Source organism: Bubalus kerabau, chromosome 8, assembly GCF_029407905.1.
Source record: "Bubalus kerabau isolate K-KA32 ecotype Philippines breed swamp buffalo chromosome 8, PCC_UOA_SB_1v2, whole genome shotgun sequence".
Lineage (NCBI taxonomy): Eukaryota > Metazoa > Chordata > Mammalia > Artiodactyla > Bovidae > Bubalus > Bubalus kerabau.
The window spans coordinates 75,186,558-75,209,620 of NC_073631.1; the positions used below are offsets into that span (position 1 = coordinate 75,186,558).

Below are 23,063 nucleotides of genomic sequence, written 5' to 3' on the forward strand. Positions count from 1 at the left end.
GACCCATATGTTTCATCACTTTTTCTCTTTCTGTAGATCTTACTTTCATCACAGCTCACCTACTTTATCATAATATCCTTTTGATCACTCTCCCTACCTCTTATCCTGGTAGTAGGTATAAGATGGATTTTGAGGGAGCCAAAGTGGTCTAAAATTTTTCAATAGCTCCACATTTCCTACAAAATTATAAGGTATGAGGCATTTTAGTATTTCATGTTATATCCCCCATATGACTAGTCTCTATTAAACACAACAAACTGCTTCTCCCCTCAGTGCTCTCATCATGCTTTCTCTGCTAAGAAGGTACTCTTGATCCTCCTTCACCTTTACTACTCATCCTTTACGATTTAACTATGGTAGTACCTCCTCCAGAAAGGTTTCCATGATACCCCTCTTCCACAGGATGAGTATCCCTTCTGTGTAATCAAATAAAATCTGTCCAGAGCTATCATTAGATATTCTACATTGTATTATGAAGATGTGTTTAGATCTCCAACTTTCTCAACATATGTATGTGCTTTTAAGTGTAAGGACCACATTAAATTTATCTTTATATTCCCAGAACTGGGAATAAAGCAGATGCCAACTACCATCTGTTAAACAAAAGTATCACCCTTCATCGTGAGCTGGCCTACATACTGTAACTCTGTATAGAACCTGTCCAACAATCTAATAATCTTTTCTATTACAAGTAATATAGGCTGATTATGCAATTTCAAAAAGTAACTACAGACATAAAATCCTTCCTTAACAACTCCAGTTAAATGAAATTTCAAAATATACATTTTTTTTTTTGCATAGCCAAACATCTTTTATTTTTCACAACTAGAATACCAAAGATACAACCCAACTAGCTCCAGAACACTTCCAGATTTTTTATTTAACCAAACTAAACAAAGGTTTTAAAAGGAACACCTGCAACAACAAAAGAATACTAATCTATCAATCAAAGCTGGCTTCACCATTTCTTGTCTTTTCCTTATCTTTATCCAAGTTCTTCACCTTTAATTCTTCTTCCTCTTTTTTGGGGATGTATTCAGTATATTTCTCTGAGTTTGGCATTGATTTTCCCTTTGGTAGCAAGAAACAGTCAGCATTCAAAACCTGCTCGGCAGTCATTGAACTTCTACAACAGATCAAGCTACAGAGGAGGGATTTGACATTATCATCCTGCAAGAAAAAAGAGATGTTACAAAGCAAAGATAAAATCAAAATGAATAAAAGGACAAACTTGTAATAAGGAGTACCCAATTCAAAAATAATTTCAATTAATGATACAGAGCTAAAATCAATTTTTCCCATTTTTTTTAAAGCTTTTTACCAAAATCAACTGGTTTTTATTGGAAAGGGATTAATCTAGTATTAAAACAATGGAATCAAATGACAGGGGGGTAATGCAGAAGGGAAAAGAAAAGAATCACAACTGAAATATTTATCAAAAACAAGTGAAATTCCCAAAAAACATCTAATTTTTTTTTACTTTCCATTTTCCCTTTTCTTAGGGGACTAGTCAGAATTTGACACTGAAAATTTTACATTGAAGTGCCTCTGTCTGAAACAGTAGCCTCCTTTACTTGGTCAACTGCTTTTGGTTTCACTTATGAAATGATCTCTTGAAACACATCCACCACCACTAACATTAGAATGATCATTATGGAGGTCAGAATTTATTATGTACCAGGATTTCAAAGAATCTTATTTTGTGTTATCACATGTTAATAACACTATAATGTTGTTCTTCCATTAATTCCATCACCCAAAATATGCTTTTTGTTTTTTGTTCCCTATGGATGACTCTAATGAGAGCACATTTCATATGGAATAAAAATCACCTATTTACTCCTAGTGTCCTCTAAAGAGTATAAGACCAGAAATTCTACTTTCTCATTTCATCCCCAACAATGAGCACAGTGATAGAGCAGGTATTCAGTTTCCATCTGGTAACTGAATGAATGTCAATGCCCATACTGCATTCTACAGAGTATGTTTTTAAACATATTTAAAATGTTTAAGATACTGAGAGAGTCAATTCATTGGCAGGTTGATAAGAAGTCCAGGGGTCCCCAAGGAGAGAGGGGTCTGGGATTCTTGAGGAGACAGCGGTCTGGAATTCTCAAGGAGAAGGACAAACCCTTTTCCCTCTACATTCCTTAGTCTTAGTCACATAAAACGTTTTTAATCTTTAAGCCTGATGTATCTATAACTGATGATCACACAACAAACAACTCAGTTTAAACTCTGTACTAAGGATTATATAACAACAATGTATCCTGCTTGAGGACAGTTTCTCCTTCCTGAAAACCTTCTGGCTAATCCTATTACCTTAAAATGCAAATTATGGGAGTGGGTCTAGTAAGATCTTTACAACCTCCAGATATTCTTTTGATTTACTGTAATAACTAATTAAAAAGTATGTAAAGTGAAGTCACTCAGTTGTGTCCGACTCTTTGCGACCCCGTGGACTGCAGCCCACCAGGCTCCTCTGTCCACGGGATTCTCCAAGCAAGAATACTGGAGTGGGTTGCCATTTCCTTCTCCAGGGGATCTTCCCAACCCAGGAATCGAACCCAGGTCTCCGGCATTGCAGGCTACGTCTGCCTGCGTCTGTTACATAAAAAGTATGTAACTCCCTTGCTAACACAAGCAAGGGGGCACTCTTTCTGCCCCCTTCTGATGTCTATGTCAGAAGCTTTCTCTATTTTTTACACTTTAATAAAACTTTATTACATAAAAGCTCTGAGCAATCAAGACTCATCTCTGGCCCCAGATTGAATTCTTCTCCTCTGGAGGCGAAGAATCCCAGCGTCTTTCCTGGTTCAGCAACAACCTTTCAATAGTATCTTTAGTATGTGTTGTTTTTATTGTTTAGTCACTAAGGTGTGTCTGATTCATTTGTGACGTCATGGACCGTGGCCTGCTAGACTCCTCTGTCATGGGATTTTCCAGGTAAGGAGACTGGAGTGGGTTGTCATTTCCTTGGGATCTTCCTAAGCCAGGGATAGAACCCGTGTCTCCTGCATTGGGAGGCAAATCCTTTACCACTAAGTCACCCAGAAAGCCCAATGAGATACTAGTATACATCTGTAAGAATGGCCACAACCCAAAATACTGACTGAATAGCAGTCAGGCTGTGGAGCAACTCTCATTTATTGCTGATGGCAACCAAAACTCAAAAATGGTACTTAGAAGACAGTTCTATACTATATTATTTAAAACTACTATTAAAAACTATACTATTTAAAAATACTATTACCATATAATCCAACAATTGCACTCCAAGGAAATAAAAACTTACATCCACACAAAAACCTGCACATGGATGTTTACTGCAGTTTCATTCATAATTTGTCAAAACCTGGAAACAACCAAGTTGTCCTTCGGTAGGTGAACGTATAAATAGACTGTGGTACATACAGATAATGGATAAAGGCTAAGAATAAATGAACTATCAAATCATGAAAAGATGTGAAGGAATCTTACATGCATACGATTATGTGGAAAAAAGCCAATTTTAAGAGACTACATACTGTATGATTCCAACTACATGACATTCTGGAAAAGTCAAAACTATGGAGACAAGAAAAATATCCGTCTTCAGGGGTTTGGAGAAAGTAGAGATGAACAGGTAGACTATAGAGGATTTTTAGGGCAGTGAAAATACTCTGTATATTAATGGTAGATATATGGCAATATACATGTGTTCAAACTTTAAGAATGTACCACACTAAGAGTAAGCCCTAATACAAATGATGGACTTAAGGCAACAACGATGTGTCAATGGAGTTATCAACTGCAACAAATAACTCTGGGAGGGAATGTTGATAATGGATAAACTGTGTATAAGAGAGAAGGAGATATATGGGAAATCTCTACCTTCTATTCACTTTTTCTATAAATCTTAAAATTGCTCTTAAAGCCATAAAAGCAGTTGTAAAACATAAAATAAATAATTTCTTTAAAAAAAAACTGGCAAGAGAACTTTTACAGCCTGATCATTATACTTAAAAAAAAATTATTATTATTTTTTGGCTGCACTGGATCTTCATTGCTGCGTGAGACCTTTCTCTATTTGTGCTAAGAGGGGCTGTTTTCTAGTTGTGATGTGTGGGCTTCTCATTGTGGTGGCTTCTCGTTGCAGAACAAGGGCTCTAGGGCACGTGGGCTTCAGCAGTTGCAGCCCACAGCCTTAGCTGCCCTGCAATATGTGAAATCTTCCCAGACCAGGGAGCAAACCCATGTCCCCTGCAACGGTAGGAGGATTTGTAACCACTGAACCACCAGGGAAGGTCATTATACTTTTATAGACTTGTTTACTGCCATATTTAACCCCTTAACATCTAGTCACACTGGGGATGATTCCATTACAAAAGACTTTAATATTTTCGTGTCTTAGTTCAGATACTGTCTTTACCTGAAATGTCTAGTACCTCATTCTAACTTTCATAAAATCCTAATTCAACCTTGAAGGTTCACTTCAAATAACTATGTGGTGGCATTTATGAATAGCTTCTTCCCTCCATCTTTTCCTGACAAATTAAATATTAGCTTCCACCAAACTATTTTCTTAATACTCTATATATACAGATATTGGTTGTTTACTTGTTCATATTTCTAAATGATTAATTTCTTCAATGTTTCAATCCTAAAAAGCAGACCCTAGTTCAATTCCTAATATAGAACAGATACTCAAAATATGTTGGTTGTATACATATGTATATCTTAAAGCAATATGAATAACACAGATGAATGACAAAGAAAAGACACAGCTGCTGCTGCTGCTGCTGCTGCTAAGTCGCTTCAGTCATGTCTGACTCTGTGCGACCCCACAGACGGCACCCCACCAGGCTCCCCGGTCCCTGGGATTCTCCAGGCAAGAACACTGGAGTGGGTTGCCATTTCCTTCTCCAATGCATGAAACTGAAAAGTGAAAGCGAAGTCGCTCAGTCATGTCCGACTCTTAGCGACCCCATGGACTGCAGCCTACTAGGCGCGTCCGTCCATGGGATTTTCCAGGCAAGAGTACTGGAGTGGGGTGCCATTGCCTTCTCTGAAAGATACAACTAGGTACTTATAAAAAGTAGTAGAACACTAATTTTAATAAAATATTATCTTTGAAGATATAGAAACTACTGCTTTTCCTTAATTATTACACAGACTATATATATAATTTATCTGAAAAATTCCAGTAGTAATCTCTAGCAATAAGTTTCTGGCAATGGTGTAAGTAGGGCACTTGAATTTTTTCAATACTTCTTTACTGGGAATGTTATTTGTATTCTTATAAAAATTAGAGGACTTCTTCAGTTAAGTAAGTTGATACTACTGTTCACACCTATATCACAGGTTTCCAACAAGTAAATGACAAAAAGGTCACATACCAAATGAAACTGATCCATCTTTGGGATTCCATCCTCATTAGTTTCAAATTCCTGATTCTGAACTGAAAGCTGTTAAAGAAATGAGACTGAATAAATTCCAAACATACTAAAATACCAATCCTACAGCAAAGGCAACTCTGAAACTGTTCAGGTTCTAGAGAGAAGAGAAGAACTCAAAGAAAGCATATTAGTCTTTGCAAAACAAAAAAAAAACTTTCATAATAATAACTACAAAACAGTCCCTGGGGTTCCTAACATACCAATGCACACACTCTAAGCACATTTAATACTTCATTTACAAGCAAATATATTAAAATGCAGTGGCTTATAAGGTGTCGGTTTCACCAATACTCATACGTTAAACACAAAGAAAATTTATCATGCAAGTTTCCTTCTTCCCTAATACCTGTGTTCAAGAAATTCTTGTTAACATTTTATGAATTATTAAATATGAAGAATTTCTTACATGTACAAAGATACTCTAAATCCCATGTATCCATCACCCAGCCCTGACAACCATCAACCAATGACCACTTTTGCCCTATGTACAAATCCATGCATACTGAGGCAAATTCTACACATCTCATAATTTTATCTATAAATATTTTAGTAGATACTTCTAAAAGATCAAGTCTTATTTTGACATAATCACAAAATCACACTTGTTGTTCTGTCACTAAGTTGTGTCTGACTCTTTGCAAACCCAGGAACTGTAGCACACCAGGTTTCCCTGTCCTCCACTATCTTCCAGAGTTTGTTCAAACTCCTGTACATTGAATCAGTGATGCTCTCCAATCATCTCATCCTCTGCTGCCTGCTTCTCCTCCTGTCCTCAGTCTTTTGCAGCACCAAGGTCATTTCCAATGAATCAGCACTTCGCATCAGGTGGCCAAAGTATTGGCGCTTTAGCATCAATTCTTCCAATTATATTAAGGACTGATTTCCTTTAGGATTGACTGGTCTTATTTCCTTTCAGTCCAAGGGATTCTCTAGAGTCTTCTCCAGCACCACAATTGGAAAGCATCAATTCTGTGGCGCTCAGCCTTCTTTATGGTCAAACTCTCACATCCATACATGACTACTGGAAAAACCATAGCTTTGATTATACAGTCCTTTATTGGCAAAGTGATATCTCTGCTTTTTTACTTGCTGTCTATATTTTTCATCATTTTTTCTTTCAAGGAACAAGCATCTTTTAATTTCATGGCTGCAGTCACCATCCACAGTGATTCTGGCACCCAAGAAAATAAAATCTGTCACTGTTTCCACTCTTCCCTACCTATCTGCCATGAAGAGATATTTCTAAAAGATAAAGTCTTATTTTGACAGAATCACAATACCACATTAAAAATTAATATAAAATATCAAGTTTTCAAATTTTTAATCATCTCATACTTGTACTTTTATATCATTTATTTAAATTCAGATCCAAATAAATTCCATATATTATAATTAAAAAATGAGCAAAGCCACTTCTAATCTCTTCCTGTTCCTCATCACTAAGTACAACTATAAAGGTTGGAGATAACATAACATATAATCAAAGGAGAGCTCCACAGGTCAAAAGAGGAAGGCAAACTGATGAAAAGTCCCAGAACTGGACTACAACATAGTGACAAGGTGTCTTCTGACTTTCTTCCACTTTTATAAACAGAGATAAATTCTCGTTTTGACACAATCACAGTATCACAATAAAAATTAGTAATTCTCTTTAATATAAAATACCCAGTTTTTTAAAAAAAAGATGACTCAAATAGGGTAAACTCAAAGAAAACTACATTTCTAAAAACAAAGTAAATTAATGAAATTAATGAAGACTAATGAAAATAACAAAAATAACATTTATGAAAACTGAAAGCAAAGAAAAATTTTAAGTGAAAATAAGCGTAAGAAACATTACCTACACGGTAATAGAAATTTGAATAAAAGAAAATTTCTCATGCAAAACCATGGAAACAATAAGTGGCACATTTTCAACCGATAAAAAGAAAGAATTTTCAACCACAAATTCTGTATTCAGTGAAACTCTCAGGAAAGAAGGTAAAATCAAGCAGTTTTCAGATGATGGAAAACTAAAGGAATTTGTCACTATGAGATTTAAAGAATGGCTAAAGGAAATACTTCAAACAGAAAGGAAATAATTTTTCTAAAAAAGGAGTATTGGAGCATTAGAAAAGAGGAAATGACATGTAAAGAACAGACACATGAATAAATACCAAAGACTTTCCTTCCTATCATGAGTTTCCTAAATCATATATGATGACTGAAACAGAAGTTATAACACTATTTCGATGTTCAACAGAATGATATTTAAAAGTGGGGTGGGTAAAGCAACTTAAATAGAAGGCTTCAGCACTTTGGTCAAACTGTTAAAACACTCATACCAGTAGAATAGGGGAAGACACACAACTGTGAAAAAAGCTATTATCAAAAAGACAAGAAAGAACAAGTGTTGCAGAGGATGTGGAAAAAAAGGAACCTTGGAACCTTTGTAGACTATTGATGAGATCGTAAATTAGTGCAGCTGCTGTGTAAAACAGTAGAGAGAATCCTCAATTAGGAACAGAACTTTTATATGACTCAGCTATTTTACTTCTGAATATTTATCCAAATAACACAAAACCACTCATTACCAGCCATGGGGATTTGGGACAAATCATCTCATTTCTCTTTACCTCAGGTTACTCACTTATAAGGATAATATAAGAATTAACGTGGTTAAATACTTAAAAATAACTGATGCATGGCACACACTCCATAAGTGTTATCTACTTTTTTAAAATTTCAGGTAACTTAGAACATATTAGTAAAGTAAGGCTCAAAATTCTCCAAGCCAGGCTTCAGCAATATGTGAACCATGAACTTCCAGATGTTCAAGCTGGTTTTAGAAAATGCAGAGGAACCAGAGATCAAATTGCCAACATCCACTGGATCACTGAAAAAGCAAGAGAGTTTGAAGAGGAACTAAAAAGCCTCTTGATGAAACTTAAAGAGGAGAGTGAAAATGTTGGCTTAAAGCTCAACATTCAGAAAACTAAGATGATGGCATCTGGTCCCATCACTTCATGGCAAATAGATGGGGAAACAGTGGAAACAGTGTCAGACTTTTTTTGGGCTCCAAAATCATTGCAGATAGTGACTGCAGTCAGAAAATTAAAAGACACTTACTCCTTGAAAGGAAAGTTATGACCAACCTAGACAGCATATTAAAAAGAAGAGATATTACTTTGCCAAAAAAGGTTCGTCTAGTCAAGGCTATGGTTTTTCCAGTGGTCATGTATGGATGTGAGAGTTGGACTGTGAAGAAAGCTGAGCGCTGAAGAACTGATGCTTTTGAACTGTGGTGCTAGAGAAGACTCTTTTGAGTCTCTTGGACTGCAAGGAGATCCAACCAGTCCATCCTAAAGGAGACCGGTCCCGGATGTTCATTGGAAGGGCTGATGCTGAAGCTGAAACTCCAATACTTTGGCCACCTCATGCGAAGAGTTGACTCATTGGAAAAGACCTTGATGATGGGAGGGATTGGGGGCAGGAGGAGAAGGGGACTACAGAGAATGAGATGGCTGGGTGGCATCACTGACTCGATGCACATGAGTTTGGGTGAACTCCAGGAGTTGGTGATGGACAGGGAGGCCTGGCATGCTGCGATTTATGGGGTTGCAAAGAGTTGGACACAACTGAGCAACTGGATTGAACTGAACTGAACTAGAACATATAGTCAGCAATGTATATACTGTCTCTATGAGGATCCCCGGTCTTATTACCAAGAACAACTATAATTAAATATTGACAATAGTTGAATCTGGCTGAAGATAAGGGGTTTCCTTATTTCTTCCTTTGCTTTAAATATGTACAACTTTCCACAACAGTTAAGACAATAACTGTGCTTGTCCTACTGCCTGACTTGCTTTTACCTGAGGGATGATTATTTGAACAACAGATTAGGTTTCTCATAATGGTTGGAAGAAAGATAAGAGCTATCCTAGTGACTCATTCATCAGGGATGGGAAACGGGCCTGTTTATAAATACCAACTCTGTTCAGTCAGTGCTACTTCTTAATGGGTGCTGTTTGAGGTCATGTAAGAGCTCAGTGAACATGATTATTATGTTGCAGGGTCTACTATGAGCACAGAAAAAAGGAATGGCAACACATACATTGTATATTATCAGCTTTATATAGGTTTTTGTGGTGTGCATTTTGAAGCACTCCCATTCATGGCTCCACTTTATATCCACATCCTTTTTTTCTTTCTTCTCATCTTCAATATATAATGTCCTGTTCTGCTTTCAATACCCCCATAAACTGCCTTATAGCCTTTCTGGAACAAGACAAGGTATTTTGTAAATGAAGGTAAAGTTAGCCAGAAAGAAGGCATATATATACACACACACACACACACACACACACACACACACACACACACACACACATACAATGCTGACACTCTGGCAAAAGGACTAGATTACTTTTTAAAAAATTAATTGATGTATTTTTAATTGGAGGAACAGTTTTATAATTCTGTGTCGGTTTCTGTTGTGTAACAATGCAAATCATTCAAGATTTACTCTTAAATGTGAGAATCACAACAAACAGGTGACACAAGAATGAAAATAAAAAACACCAGCCAAGAGAGGTCTGTAAGTGAAAACTTCAGCAGGTTGTGAGCTAAATCCTTAGAAGTGCTAATGTTTAATAGATAGGCAGTACTAAAGAGGATTAAAAGAAATGCCCAAATATAAGGCAAAAAAGAATTTAGTAGGTGGTGTGTCATAGAAAATAATTACTGTAGATATTTTTGCAGATAGATCAGACTTACCCATAATTTTAGGCTGAAGGGAAGGTGAAAAGAGAAATAGACTAAAGATACAATGAAGGTCGAGGGCACATACAGAAGGCTTGCAATGAAGGAGGAGCACTTTAATTCTCTGAGACAGGAGTAGAAGACAGAAAACTGGGTAAAGACACAACCAGTTTGTAGACAGAAGCACTGAAATTCGATGGAAAGCACATTACCATGATCTCCGTTTTTGTTTTTCTTTTTTTAAGGCCAAGGTCTACTTAAATGAATGGGGATGAAATTTAGGCAGGGGCCTGAGGATAGCAGTAAAAGGTTTAAGTAATCATTGAAGGAAATATGAGAATGAATGGGCTGTGGGCAGGTTAAACGACTAAAAAAAAAAGCCCTGAGACCTAACAGAACTGAGACTGATGGGGTGTCAACATTCTTCAAAAACATTCACTTCCCATGGTATTCAAGGGCTTCCATTTCACACTAGTATCCACTTTTAAATCCAAATAAAAACAATCAACAAACCTAAGACGACCCAGAAAGGTGGAAATGAGAAGGTAAAATGGAAAGAAGAAGGTGAAGTGACAAGGAACCTTGGGACTTAAGAAATGACACAATGGTGAATTCCGAGGGTTTTATTTTTGACTCTCCTATATCTCACACTGGATGCTAGAGAAGTCTGCAACCCAGAAATGGCAAGAGCCACAGAACAAAAAAATCCCAAGAAAAGCCTACTACATCTAGTCAAAGGACTGGGAATAGGGTCTTGTAGAACAGAAAATGTTTTTGGTTCAGTTCAGTAGCTCAGTCATGTCTGACTCTTTGTGACCCCATGAACCCCAGCATGTCAGGCCTCCCTGTCCATCATCAACTCCCAGAGTTTACTCAAACTCATGTCCATTGAGTCGGTGATGCCATCCAGCCATCTCATCCTCTGTCATCCCCTTCTCCTCCTGCCCTCAATCTTTTCCGCATCAGGGTCTTTTCAAATGAGTCAGCTCTTCGCATCAGGTGGCCAAAGTATTGGAGTTTCAGCTTCAACATCAGTCCTTCCAATGAACACTCAGGACTGATCTCCTTTAGGATGGACTGGTTCAATCTCCTGGCAGTCCAAGGGACTCTCAAGAGTCTTCTCCAACACCACAGTTCAAAAGCATCAACCCTCGGTGCTCAGCTTTCTTTACAGTCCAACTCTCACATCCATGCATGACTACTGGAAAAACCACAGCCTTTACTAGACGGATCTTTGTTGACAAAGTAATGTCTCTGCTTTTTAATATGCTGTCTAGGTTGGTCATAACTTTCCTTCCAAGGAGTAAGCTTTTAATTTTGTCTTTTAATGTCACGGCTGCAATCACCATCTGCAGTGATTTTGGAGGCCCCAAAAATAAAGTCAGCCACTGTTTCCCCATCTATTTGCCATGAAGTGATGGAACCAGCAAATTTGGAAAACTCAGCAGTGGCCACAGGACTGGAAAAGGTCCGTTTTCATTCCAATCCCAAAGAAAGGCAATGCCAAAGAATGTTCAAACTACCGCACAATTGCACTCATCTCACACGCTAGTAAAGTAATGCTCAAAATTCTCCAAGCCAGGCTTCAGCAATATGTGAACCGTGAACTTCCTGATATTCAAGCTGGTTTTAGAAAAGGCAGAGGAACCAGAGATCAAATTGCCAACATCTGCTGGGTCATCGAAAAAGCAAGAGAGTTCCAGAAAAACATCTATTTCTGCTTTATTGACTATGCCAAAGCCTTTGACTGTGTGGATCACAATAAACTGTGGGAAATTCTGAAAGAGATGGGAATACCAGACCACCTGATCTGCCTCTTGAGAAATTTGTATGCAGGTCAGGAAGCAGCAGTTAGAACTGGACATGGAACAACAGACTGGTTCCAAATAGGAAAAGGAGTACGTCAAGGCTGTATATTGTCACCCTGCTTATTTAACTTCTATGCAAAGTACATCATGAGAAACGCTGGGCTGGAAGAAGTACAAGCTGGAATCAAGATTGTCGGGAGAAATATCAATAACCTCAGATATGCAGATGACACCACCCTTATGGCAGAAAGTGAAGAGGAACTCAAAAGCCTCTTGATGAAAGTGAAAGTGGAGAGTGAAAAAGTTGGCTTAAAGCTCAACATTCAGAAAACAAAGATCATGGCATCCGGTCCCATCACTTCATGGGAAATAGATGGGGAAACAGTGGAAACAGTGTCAGACTTTATTTTTTGGGGCTCCAAAATCACTGCAGATGGTGACTGCAGCCATGAAATTAAAAGACGCTTACTCCTTGGAAGGAAAGTTATGACCAACCTAGATAGCGTATTGAAAACCAGAGACATTACTTTGCCAACAAAGGTTTGTCTAGTCAAGGCTACGGTTTTTCCTGTGGTCATGTATGGATGTGAGAGTTGGACTGTGAAGAAGGCTGAGCAGCGAAGAATTGATGTTTTTGAACTGTGGTGTTGGAGAAGACTGTTGAGAGTCCCTTGGACTGCAAGGAGATCCAACCAGTCCATTCTGAAGGAGATCAGCCCTGGGATTTCTTTGGAAGGAATGATGCTAAAGCTGAAACTCCAGTACTTTGGCCACCTCATGTGATGAGTTGACTCATTGGAAAAGACTCTGATGCTGGGAGGGATTGGGGGCAGGAGGAGAAGGGGACGACAGAGGATGAGATGACTGGATGGCATCACTGACTCAATGGACGTGAGTCTGGGTGAACTCCCGGAGTTGGTGATGGACAGGGAGGCCTGAGCTGTTGCGATTCATGGGGTCAAAAAGAGTCGGACACAACTGAGCAACTGAACTGAACTGAATTGATGGGACCAGATGCCATGATCTTAGTTTTCTGAATGATGAGCTTTAAGCCAACCTTTTCACTCTTCTCTTTTACTTTCATCAAGAGGCTATTTAGTTCTTTGCTTTCTGCCATAAGGGTGCTGTCCTCTGCATATCTGAGGTTATTGATATTTCTCCCAGCAATCTTGATTCCAGCTTGTACTTCTTCCAGCCCAGCGTTTCTTATGATGTACTCTCCATAGAAGTTAAATAAGCAGGGTGACAATATACAGCCTTGACGTATTCCTTTTCCTATTTGGAACCAGTCTGTTGTTCCATGTCCAGTTCTAACTCTTGCTTCCTGACCTGCATAGTTTCTTAAAAAGCACATCAGGTGGTCTGGTATTCCCATCTCTTTCAGAATTTCCCACAGTTTATTGTGATCCACACAGTCAAAGGCTTTGGCATAGTCAATAAAGCAGAAATAGATGTTCCTCTGGAACTCTCTTGCTTTTTCGATGACCCAGCAGATGTTGGCAATTTGATCTCTGGTTCCTCTGCCTTTTCTAAAACCAGCTTGAATATCAGGAAGTTCACGGTTCACATATTGCTGAAGCCTGGCTTGGAGAATTTTGAGCATTACTTTACTAGCATGTGAGATGAATGCAATTGTGCGGTAGTTTGAACATTCTTTGGCATTGCCTTTCTTTGGGATTGGAATGAAAACTGGCCTTTTCCAGTCCTGTGGCCACTGCTGAGTTTTCCAAATTTGCTGGAATATTGAGTGCAGCACCTTAACAGCATCATCTTTCAGGATTTGAAATAGCTCAACTGGAATTCCATCACCTCCACTGGCTTTGTTCGTAGTGATGCTTCCTAAGTCCCACTTGACTTCACATTCCAGGATGTCTGGCTCTAGGTCAGTGATCACACCATCGTGATTATCTGGGTCATGAAGATCTTTTTTGTATAGTTCTTCTGTGTATTCTTGCCACCTCTTCTTAGTATCTTCTGCTTCTGTTAGGTCCATACCCTTTCTGTCTTTATTAAGCCCATCTTTGCATGAAATGTTCCCTTGGTATCTCTCATTTTCTTGAAGAGATCTCTAGTCTTTCCCATTCTATTTTTTTCCTCTATTTCTTTGCACTGATCGCTGAGGAAGGCTTTCTTATCTCTCCTTGCTCTTCTTTGGAACTCTGCATTCAAATGGGTATATCTTTCCTTTGCTTTTCGCTTCGCTTCTTTTCACAGCTATTTGTAAGGCCTCCTCAGACAGCCATTTTGCTTTTTTGCTTTTCTTTTTCTTGGGGATGGTCTTGATCCCTGTCTCCTGTAGAATGTCGCGAACCTCCGTCCATAGTTCATCAGTCACTTTGTCTATCAGATCTAGTCCCTTAAATCTATTACTCATTTCCACTGTATAATCATAAGAGATTTGATTTAGGTCATACCTGAATGGTCCAGTGGTTTTCCCTACTTTCTTCAATTTAAGTCTGAATCTGGCAATAAGGAGTTCATGATCTGAGCCACAATCTCTCCCAGTCTTATTTTAGCTGACTGTATAGAGCTTCTCCATCTTTGGCTGCAAAGAATATAGTCATAGTCTCTATTCCAGCCAAATACCAAGGGAAAAATGTGTCAGGAAGACTGAGTGCGGAGTTGGACCTCCACCCTACCCATCAACAAAGAGGCAGAACAAAGTTGTATATGATGGCACTAGCTGCAATCTACCCAAACTGGTACTGCCAATGGGACCCAGCAGAGAGGTATCTTCTACTCTGCCCTCAGCAGCAACAAAGCAGAAAAAGTAGTGTAGGCACTATTAGCCAGCACTCTATTTTCCCTCTCTATTCCCCAAGGGTCAGCAGGACCACGCCAGTGGAAGTTAAACTTATACCCTCACAAGGCAGCAACAAGGCAGTAATAGTTTAACACTTTGCTCCCCCTCTCCCCAGTTATCAACAGGAGTCAATAGAGAGATGATTTCCTCTCCTACCCACCAGGGAAAAGAAGAGGTAAAGCAGAGTGCAAATCAGCATTTCACTTTTGCTGAGGTGGTGTCAGCTGAGCTCAGAGGGGAGCTGCAGATCTAATCTCATCTGAAACTACACTACACCTATACAGGGTAACTGTCTGCAAAGAAAAAAGACTAAATAGGATGCACAGTCTCAGAACATAATACCAGAAATGTTCAGGCTACAGTTAAAAATCACGTCAACAAGAAGATCTTAAATGAGAAAAAGATAATCAACAGACATCAAGATGACACACATATACGGATTATCTGACAAAGAATTTAAAATAACCATCATAACAATGCTTAGAGACCAATTAGAAACCTGCATGAAAGAAAAAAAAAAAAAAAGAAAGCCTCAGCAAAGAAGACAGAAGCGATAGAGAAAATCAAATAGAAATTTTAGAACTGAAAAACAACCAAGAGAACAACAGAAAGAAAAAACTCATTGGACTGGCTCAATATAGAATAAATATGACAATGGAAAGCACCAATGAGATTGAAGACAGAAATACCACAAAATACCCAATTTGAACAAGAGAAAGAAAATGAAGAGAGACTCAGGACCTATGGGACAATAACAAAAGATTCAAAATGTGTATCATCAATCTCAGAAAAAAAGGAGAGTGTAAGACTAACGAACTACAAGAGTAATACCTGAACCAAATTTTACATATTTGCTGAAAAACAAAGTGCACCTGAACAAACCCCAAAGTTAAACCCAAAGAAATCCATGCTAAGACACATCATAATCAAACTTCAGAAAAATACTGACAGAAAAATGTCTTAAAACCAGATGGAGAGAAAAATTACCTACAGAGGAATAATGATTCAAATAACAATGGATTTTTCATGAGACCATGAAGGTCCAAAGAAAGCTGGATAGCATTTTTTAAGCAATGAAAAAAAAGAACTATAAACTCGGAATTCTGTACCAGCAAAAAATATTCTTCAGAAATGAAGGTGCAGTTAAGATGCTCTTAGATGAAGGAAAACTAAAGACTTTTTGATCAGGAGACTTACCTTAAAAGAATGGCAAAAACAAGTTCTTAAAATACAAAGGAAATTATAAAAGAAGAAACACTGGAACATCAGGAACAAGAAAGAACAAAGAAAAGAGTAAAAACATGGGTAGACATTATAAATGATCCCTCAATTCACACTTTGAGAAGTGAATTCCATGTTCTCTGCATTTGGATCCAGTAAGAAATCAATGATAAGTCTGAGATTCTTGGCTGGATCTCAGAGCAAGTTCAGAAACATGAAATTCCTGCACAGAGGGCATTAGAGATGTTAGTAGTTCCATCCAGCTAGGAACCCTTAATCCTCCTACACCCAACTCCATAATAATGAGATCTATTCCACTCAGTCTACTTAATTATGATATTAGAATCACTTCCATATTTTAGGGGGCTGCCATCCATTTTCCTTCTCTGAGATTTTCTCTTAATTGGAGTATTTTTTGAGAGGCACTCATCATTGATCACATTAGCTGGGTCTAAAGGGAAAAACAAGACATGGAATATTACTTTTCCCTTGTCTCTCATTTTGGGATTAAACATCAAAATGAAGCATAATGTGCCAAAGGTATACCTGAACTCTAAATGTAAGTGTTACTCACATCCATTCAAGACTTTCTAGAAGGAGGACATCTCATCAAAGAACTCAAGGTTGGAGATGTCTTAATAGGGCATTGTAAAATGTAAGGGTCTTCACAGTAGTCACTGCAATGGCACTTAGCAGCTTATCTCTGAAGCCTGAGCCCCTTCTGCAACTGTTCATCAATTGGCTTCAGTGAAGGCTGTACCTCCAAGGCTGAATATGTGATGTGAATGCAGCAGGTGGTCTTGCATGGACCCTCAAGACACAGAAATTCTGCAACAAGGCATTACTTAAGAAGTGGTATCCTTCTCTGACTCTCACATGCCTAATGTCTACACTTTGGATAATGATGTGCTCCCTTCACACAATTGTTTAGGAGAATGCAATGAGATAAAGTTCAAAAAGTACTAAATAAGTACTTTAGTTACTTATTATGTGCTCCCAACAAAGGAGGATGTTATCACCATGTTATAAATAGACACAATAACGTCCTTAGTTAGTTAGTCAAAGTCGCTCAGTTGTGTCCGACTTTTTGCCACCCCATGGACTATCCAAGCCAGAATACTGGAGTGGGTAGCCTTTCCCTTCTCCAGGGGATCTTCCCAACTCAGGGATAGAACCCAGGTCTCCCGCATTGCAGGTGGATTCTTGGATTTGCATACCAGTTGAGCCACAAGGGAAGCCCAGTAATGTCCTTAAATGAATAAATATAATATTTGGTCATACTTTGAAGAAAAATCAAATACATGTATCTTTTATAAAGTTATTCTCAAGAAATAAAACCTTAAAGGGAAAAGATTTTTCTAAAAGCATATAAAGCAGATTACAAAACATCTAAAAGTGAAGATTGTGTAACGAGGCTAAGCAGAAGAATAGGAGTCAAAGGGACTACAGGGTGGTCGAGACGTTCTATGATGAAGCCCAAAGCTGAAGAAGAAAGGAAGAGAAGCTAGGAGTTTGCTGATTGATTTGGCAGAAAGGGAAGATAGCTAACAAACACACAATAGATGTAAGAGTAGTTATAGTAAAATGAGAAGATAGAAAAGTCTTGTCCAGATAAAAATGTACTGGATTGGATTCTACTACTTTTGTAAAAGAAAAATTATAGGAAATCACAAAATCCTGGTTTTGTAAAGTAACTGAAATTTCATGAAGATATGGGTCTCAAATTGTTAAGAACGTCCAAAAAATGATAGGGAAGCCTAGTGTGCTGCAGTTATGGGGTCGCAAAGAATCAGACATGACTGAGAGCCTGAACAACAACAAAATTGTTCAATGGGTGATCAATACGGCCACTAACATCATCTAGGAATATCTTTGGAGTTGGAATAAAAAAGAAAATCTTCAAATAAGGTTGCCAAGAAAGGTGTAAGTGACCATGGTGGAGAGTTCATCTACTGATCTTGTTTCACTCAGGAAACAAGAAACATTTTATTTAAAAGAAAAAGAAAAGAAAAACCTAATACTTTAGCACATCAGTTCAGTTCAGTCGCTCGGTTGTGTCCAACTCTTTGTGCTAAAATTTAAATGTCCAATTTGCTACCCACAAGGGCATGCTTTTGTTCAGTTACTATTGCCGTGACAGCACTACACCAGGAACACTTCCAGGCACAGGATACAGTAGCAAACAAGACAGACAAGCTGCCTAAAAGGAGATGACATTCTATGGATAGAAGCAGACGATAAAAAAGACGAAAGACATCAATAGTATGTTAAGAGAAGACTAAAGCAGGGGAAAAAGAGTTGCATTTTAAAGAAGGCCAAATTGAAAAAGTGATACTTGAATAAAAGAAAAAAACATTCACTCTTCATTTTAAAATTATTCTGCTTCCTCGCAGTAGCACCTACAAAAATTTTTTTTCAGAATAACATCAGAACTGCTCTAATTTTTAAAACTGCCTTCTAGAAATGCCTTTTAAGAATTTCATTATAACCTGGAAATATACAAAAGAACCCTTAATACAAGCAACTTTAAGAATGTAACAGTTAAAAGAAGACTTACTGCTAGAGGCGGGAGGGTCGCCAACACTCAAATCCTAAAATTTTCTGTAGTTAAAGGCAGTTTTCAGAATGTCTCTGTCATTTAATATGGGTCTCACAACAAAAATGATCCTAAAGCAAAATATCTTTTATGATACATCCCAAAATATTTAGTCAATATTCCAGTGTTTTAATACTAAATAAGCTGTTAACTTTTACTTTTGCTAATTCCAAAACTTTTAAAAGTCATAATGTAACAGTGATCTATTCATGATTCTGGAAATGAGATCCTTTGCTAATGATTCCAGTTTAACTTTGAAACACAGCCCTTGGGTCCTGACTTTTTTGCCCTTTTATGTATTTTACACTGTGGTTTCTATTATAACTTACCTAGTTCTTTGACGAGGAAGATCAAAGTATCTGTAAACTTTGGTAGTAACTAACTTTCCTATAACTTACCTAGTTCTTTGACGAGGAAGATCAAAGTATCTGTAAACTTTGGTAGTAACTAACTTTCCTATCAATAAAATAGCTGTTTTTAAAAAGAACTTGAACAATTAGAAAACAGTTTTTTAGTTTTTTTATGGTATCACAATAGCTCCAAAAAATTAAATACTGAAGTATAGAATCTAACAACACATATATAGGATCTCTAAGTTCAAAAATAACAAAATACTGATAGAATAAATTTAAAAAGGCCTAAATAAATGGATTTGTGAATTAAAGGACTTAATAAAGATGTCAATTATTCAAAATGCTAATTCTCCCTAAATTGATCTACAGATTTAATGCAGTTCCAAGCAAAGTCACAGAGGTTTTCTGCACGTATAGATAAGTTGTTACTAAAATGTGTATGGAAAGGCAAAGATACCTGAATTGCTAAAACATTAAAACTTTAACAATGATGCAGAGCATCTGAAACTCTCATACAGTGCTGGTTCTGATAACACAAAGTGGTATATCCATTCTGAAAAAGTCTGGCAGCACCTTATAAAGTTATACATACAGTTACAATCTACCCAATAGTCTCCCTCTTGAGAGTTTATTCTAGAGAAGTAAAAACAGGATTACACAAAAACCTATACATAAATGTTCATCAAAGTTTTATTTGGAATAGCCCAAAACTGGAAACAATCCAAATGTCCTGCAAAAGGTGAACAGATAAACAAAGCTGGTACAGTCACATAACAGAGTAGTACTCAGCCACAAGCATGGAATCAATTCTCAATACACTACAAGGCTTGAATGAATCTCAAAGTCATTATGCTGAGTGAAGTAGTCTCAAAAGGTTACATGCTGTAAGGTAACATTTATATGACCTTTTTAACAAGACAAAACTGCAGTGATAGAGAAAAGATCAGCAGCTGCCAAGGGTTAAGGGTTATGGAGAGAGACTAGGGACAGCACGTAGGATTTCTTTTTTTTTTTTTCCTATGAGTTATGGAACTGTTGTGTATCCTAATTGTAGTGATGAGTATACTAATCTACAGTATGTTAAAATTCACAGGACTGAACACCAAAATCCAATCAACTGTACTACATGATAGTTTAAAAATAAAATTTTTAAAAGACCTCAGTCAACATTACAGAAGAGCAGGAATTCAGCACAACAATAGTGTCATAGTCATAAAGCGTTTTTAGTTCAGTTCAGTTCAATTGCTCAGTTGTGTCCGACTCTTTGCAACCCCATGAACTGCAGCACACCAGGTCTCCCTGTCCATCACCAACTCCCGGAGTTCACTCAAACTCATGTCCATCGAGTCGGTGATCCCATCCAGCCATCCCATCCTCTGTCATCCCCTTCTCCTCCTGCCCCCAGTCCCTCCCAGCATCAGAGTCTTTTCCAATGAGTCAACTCTTCACATGAGGTGGCCAAAGCGCTTTACTACCAGCTAATTAAGAAAGGAAATTGATGGAATAAAGAGTGCCATTACCATACTTAAGTGATATTTTATGATAACTCTCAGGAACATAAGAACATTTGAGACATTTACTTTTATCCTTATGATGTAAAGAATAAAGAGATTACTGAACCAATGACAAAAATCATGCCAGTACAATAATCATTTCTATAGCTATCATGGTTCTATGAAACCAGACAACTTTAAATACATATGACAACATAAGGCTAAAACTTACATAGGATTAACTGGGGCATGGGATTCCCACTGATTACTACTTGGGTAGATATAAACACCCTTTTAATAATAGCTTTATTGAGGTGTAAGTCATGTACAATAAACCACGTGCATTTAAAATATATATGATATATACTTCTACAAAATTATCACCATTATTGATGAACATGGTGATCGTGCAAAAAACATTTCCTTGCGCCCTTTTGTAATCTATCCCTCCCTTCCCCTCTACCCTCAAACCCCAGACCACTGCAAATCTCCTTTCTATCACCATTGGTAAGTTTGCACTTTTTAGAATTCTATATAAATAGAACCATAAGTATGCATTCTTTCTTTCCTTCAGCTTTTTTAACTTAGAAGAATTATTTTGAGATTCCTCCATATTACTGGGTATAAAGGCATACTTTGGAGACTGTGAGAATTCAGTTCTAGATCACTGCAATGAAGTGAAAATTGCAATAAAAAAGTGAGACAATTTTTCTGGCTTCCCATAACATATTAAGTATGCAATAGCATTATATCTAAAAAACAATATACATACTTTAAGAATACTTAATTGCTAAAAAATGCCAACCATAATCTAATAATGCAGAGTTGCTACAAATCTTCAATATATAAAAAAACACAATATCTGAAAAGTGCAATAAAGTGAAGAGCAGTACAAGGCATGCTTGTAATACTTCATTCCTTTTTATTACTTTGTAGTATTCCAACAGGGCTTCCCTAGTGGCTCAGGGGTAAACAATCTGCTTGCCAACGCAGGAGACGTGGGTTCAATCCCTGGGTCAGTAAGATCCCAGGGAGAAGGAAATGGCAACCCACTCCAGTATTCTTGCCTAGGAAATCCCATGGACAGAGGAGCCTGGCAGGCTACAGTACATGGGGTCACAAAGAGTCGGACACAACTTAGCAACTAAATAAAAATGATAACAAGTATTCCAATGAATACACAGTAGACTATTTATCCATTTACCTGTTTATGGACATCTGGGTTTTCCCACTTTTGGTTATTACAAATGTCTCTACATGTTCAGAGACATTTTAATATATTGAAGAAAACGACTTCAGATCATCATCTTTCTTATACTGAAATATAACACATCAGTATATGTGTATCTACACACACTATATATCCCTGTATAATGCATTATTATAAAGGCAAAAATGGCCTTTTTCCCTCAATGTTTTCCTGTGAAAAGTGAAAGTGTTAGTTGCTCAGTGGTGGCAATCTTGAGCTTCCCTCATGGATCAGACAGTAAAAAATCTGCCCGCAATGCGGGAGACCTGGGTTCTATCCCTGGGCTGGGAAGATCCCTTGGAGGAGGTCATGGCAATACATTCCAGTATTCTTGCCTGGAGAATCCCCATGGACAGAAGAGTCTGGTGGGCTACAGTCCATGGGATGGCAAAGAGCTGGACTCGAGTGAGCAACTAAGCACTTAACAACAACAAAATGACTTATTTGTTTCAATAAAAATGTAACATACCCACAATAAAAGGCAGCCATAAGCATATAAGTCAGAACTCGGAGAAGCAGGTTTTCCCATTTTCAATTCAGGTGATAGCAAACTTAAGTCACCAACCATCATGTTCACTGAGGTTCGCTGACTCTACAAAAACAGTAGGTCAAATATTTTAGAGACAACACAGTTGAGGCAGCTTTCTGTGACATAATCTGCATTTAATCAACACAAAAAATATTTATTTGAAATAATCTATTCTCTCTCCACTTTGAAATATTTTTACCTAATTTCCACTATTATAAACTGCTCTTAAAATCAGTCTCATGAAATTTAACAGTGAGACTACGGATACACTGCACATTGTAGACTCCAGATTAAATATTAAGAATCACTGATTCAATAAAATTTAGTACTTTCTTAAAAAATACACTTCACAAGGGCAAGAGGTAGTGCTATTTTCTAACTCTGAAAATTATAAGTAATTTTAAAAAGCACAAGTATAAAGTACCTTCTTTCTTACTGACCATTTTCTAAGTATACCATTTCTAATGTGTCAAAAGGATGATCAATGACAAGAACATGAACCCTGGATTCAGATAAACCTTGACTGCAATACTCACTCTGTCATTTACTTGCTATATGACCTTTGGCTTTAATCTCTTTGAGCCTAAATTAATTAATTTGTACAAAGGAAATTAACTTGTAACTACCTCAGAGTTATTGTAAAGGTAAAGATAATCAGCACACTAATTACTTAGCATATATCGCTAAGTGTTAATTATCTTCTCCTACTATCCTTATTGGAGAAGGAAATGGCAATCCACTCCAGTATTCTTGCCTAGAGAATCCCAGGGACAGAGGAGCCTAGTGGGCTGCCGTCTATGGGGTCACAGAGTCGGACACGACTTAGCAGC

At 37.6% G+C, this 23,063-nt stretch overlaps 1 protein-coding gene across 4 annotated transcripts in view; it reads right to left on the reverse strand.

Annotated features, from left to right (window-relative positions):
* Positions 1-855: 855 nt before the first annotated feature.
* The window catches only part of STK31 (serine/threonine kinase 31), a 70,165-nt gene continuing 47,957 nt past the window's right edge, over positions 856-23,063 (reverse strand). For 3 of the 4 annotated variants that reach the window (XM_055590592.1, XM_055590591.1, XM_055590588.1), the window contains 3 exons: positions 22,174-22,296; positions 5,379-5,447; positions 856-1,170 (listed from right to left, as the gene is read on the reverse strand). In XM_055590592.1, coding sequence (XP_055446567.1) covers positions 943-1,170; positions 5,379-5,447; positions 22,174-22,296 — 420 coding nt within the window. In that variant the 3' untranslated portion in view covers positions 856-942. The remainder of the gene's footprint in view (positions 1,171-5,378; positions 5,448-22,173; positions 22,297-23,063) is intronic. The other variant, XM_055590590.1, reaches the window with a different exon arrangement.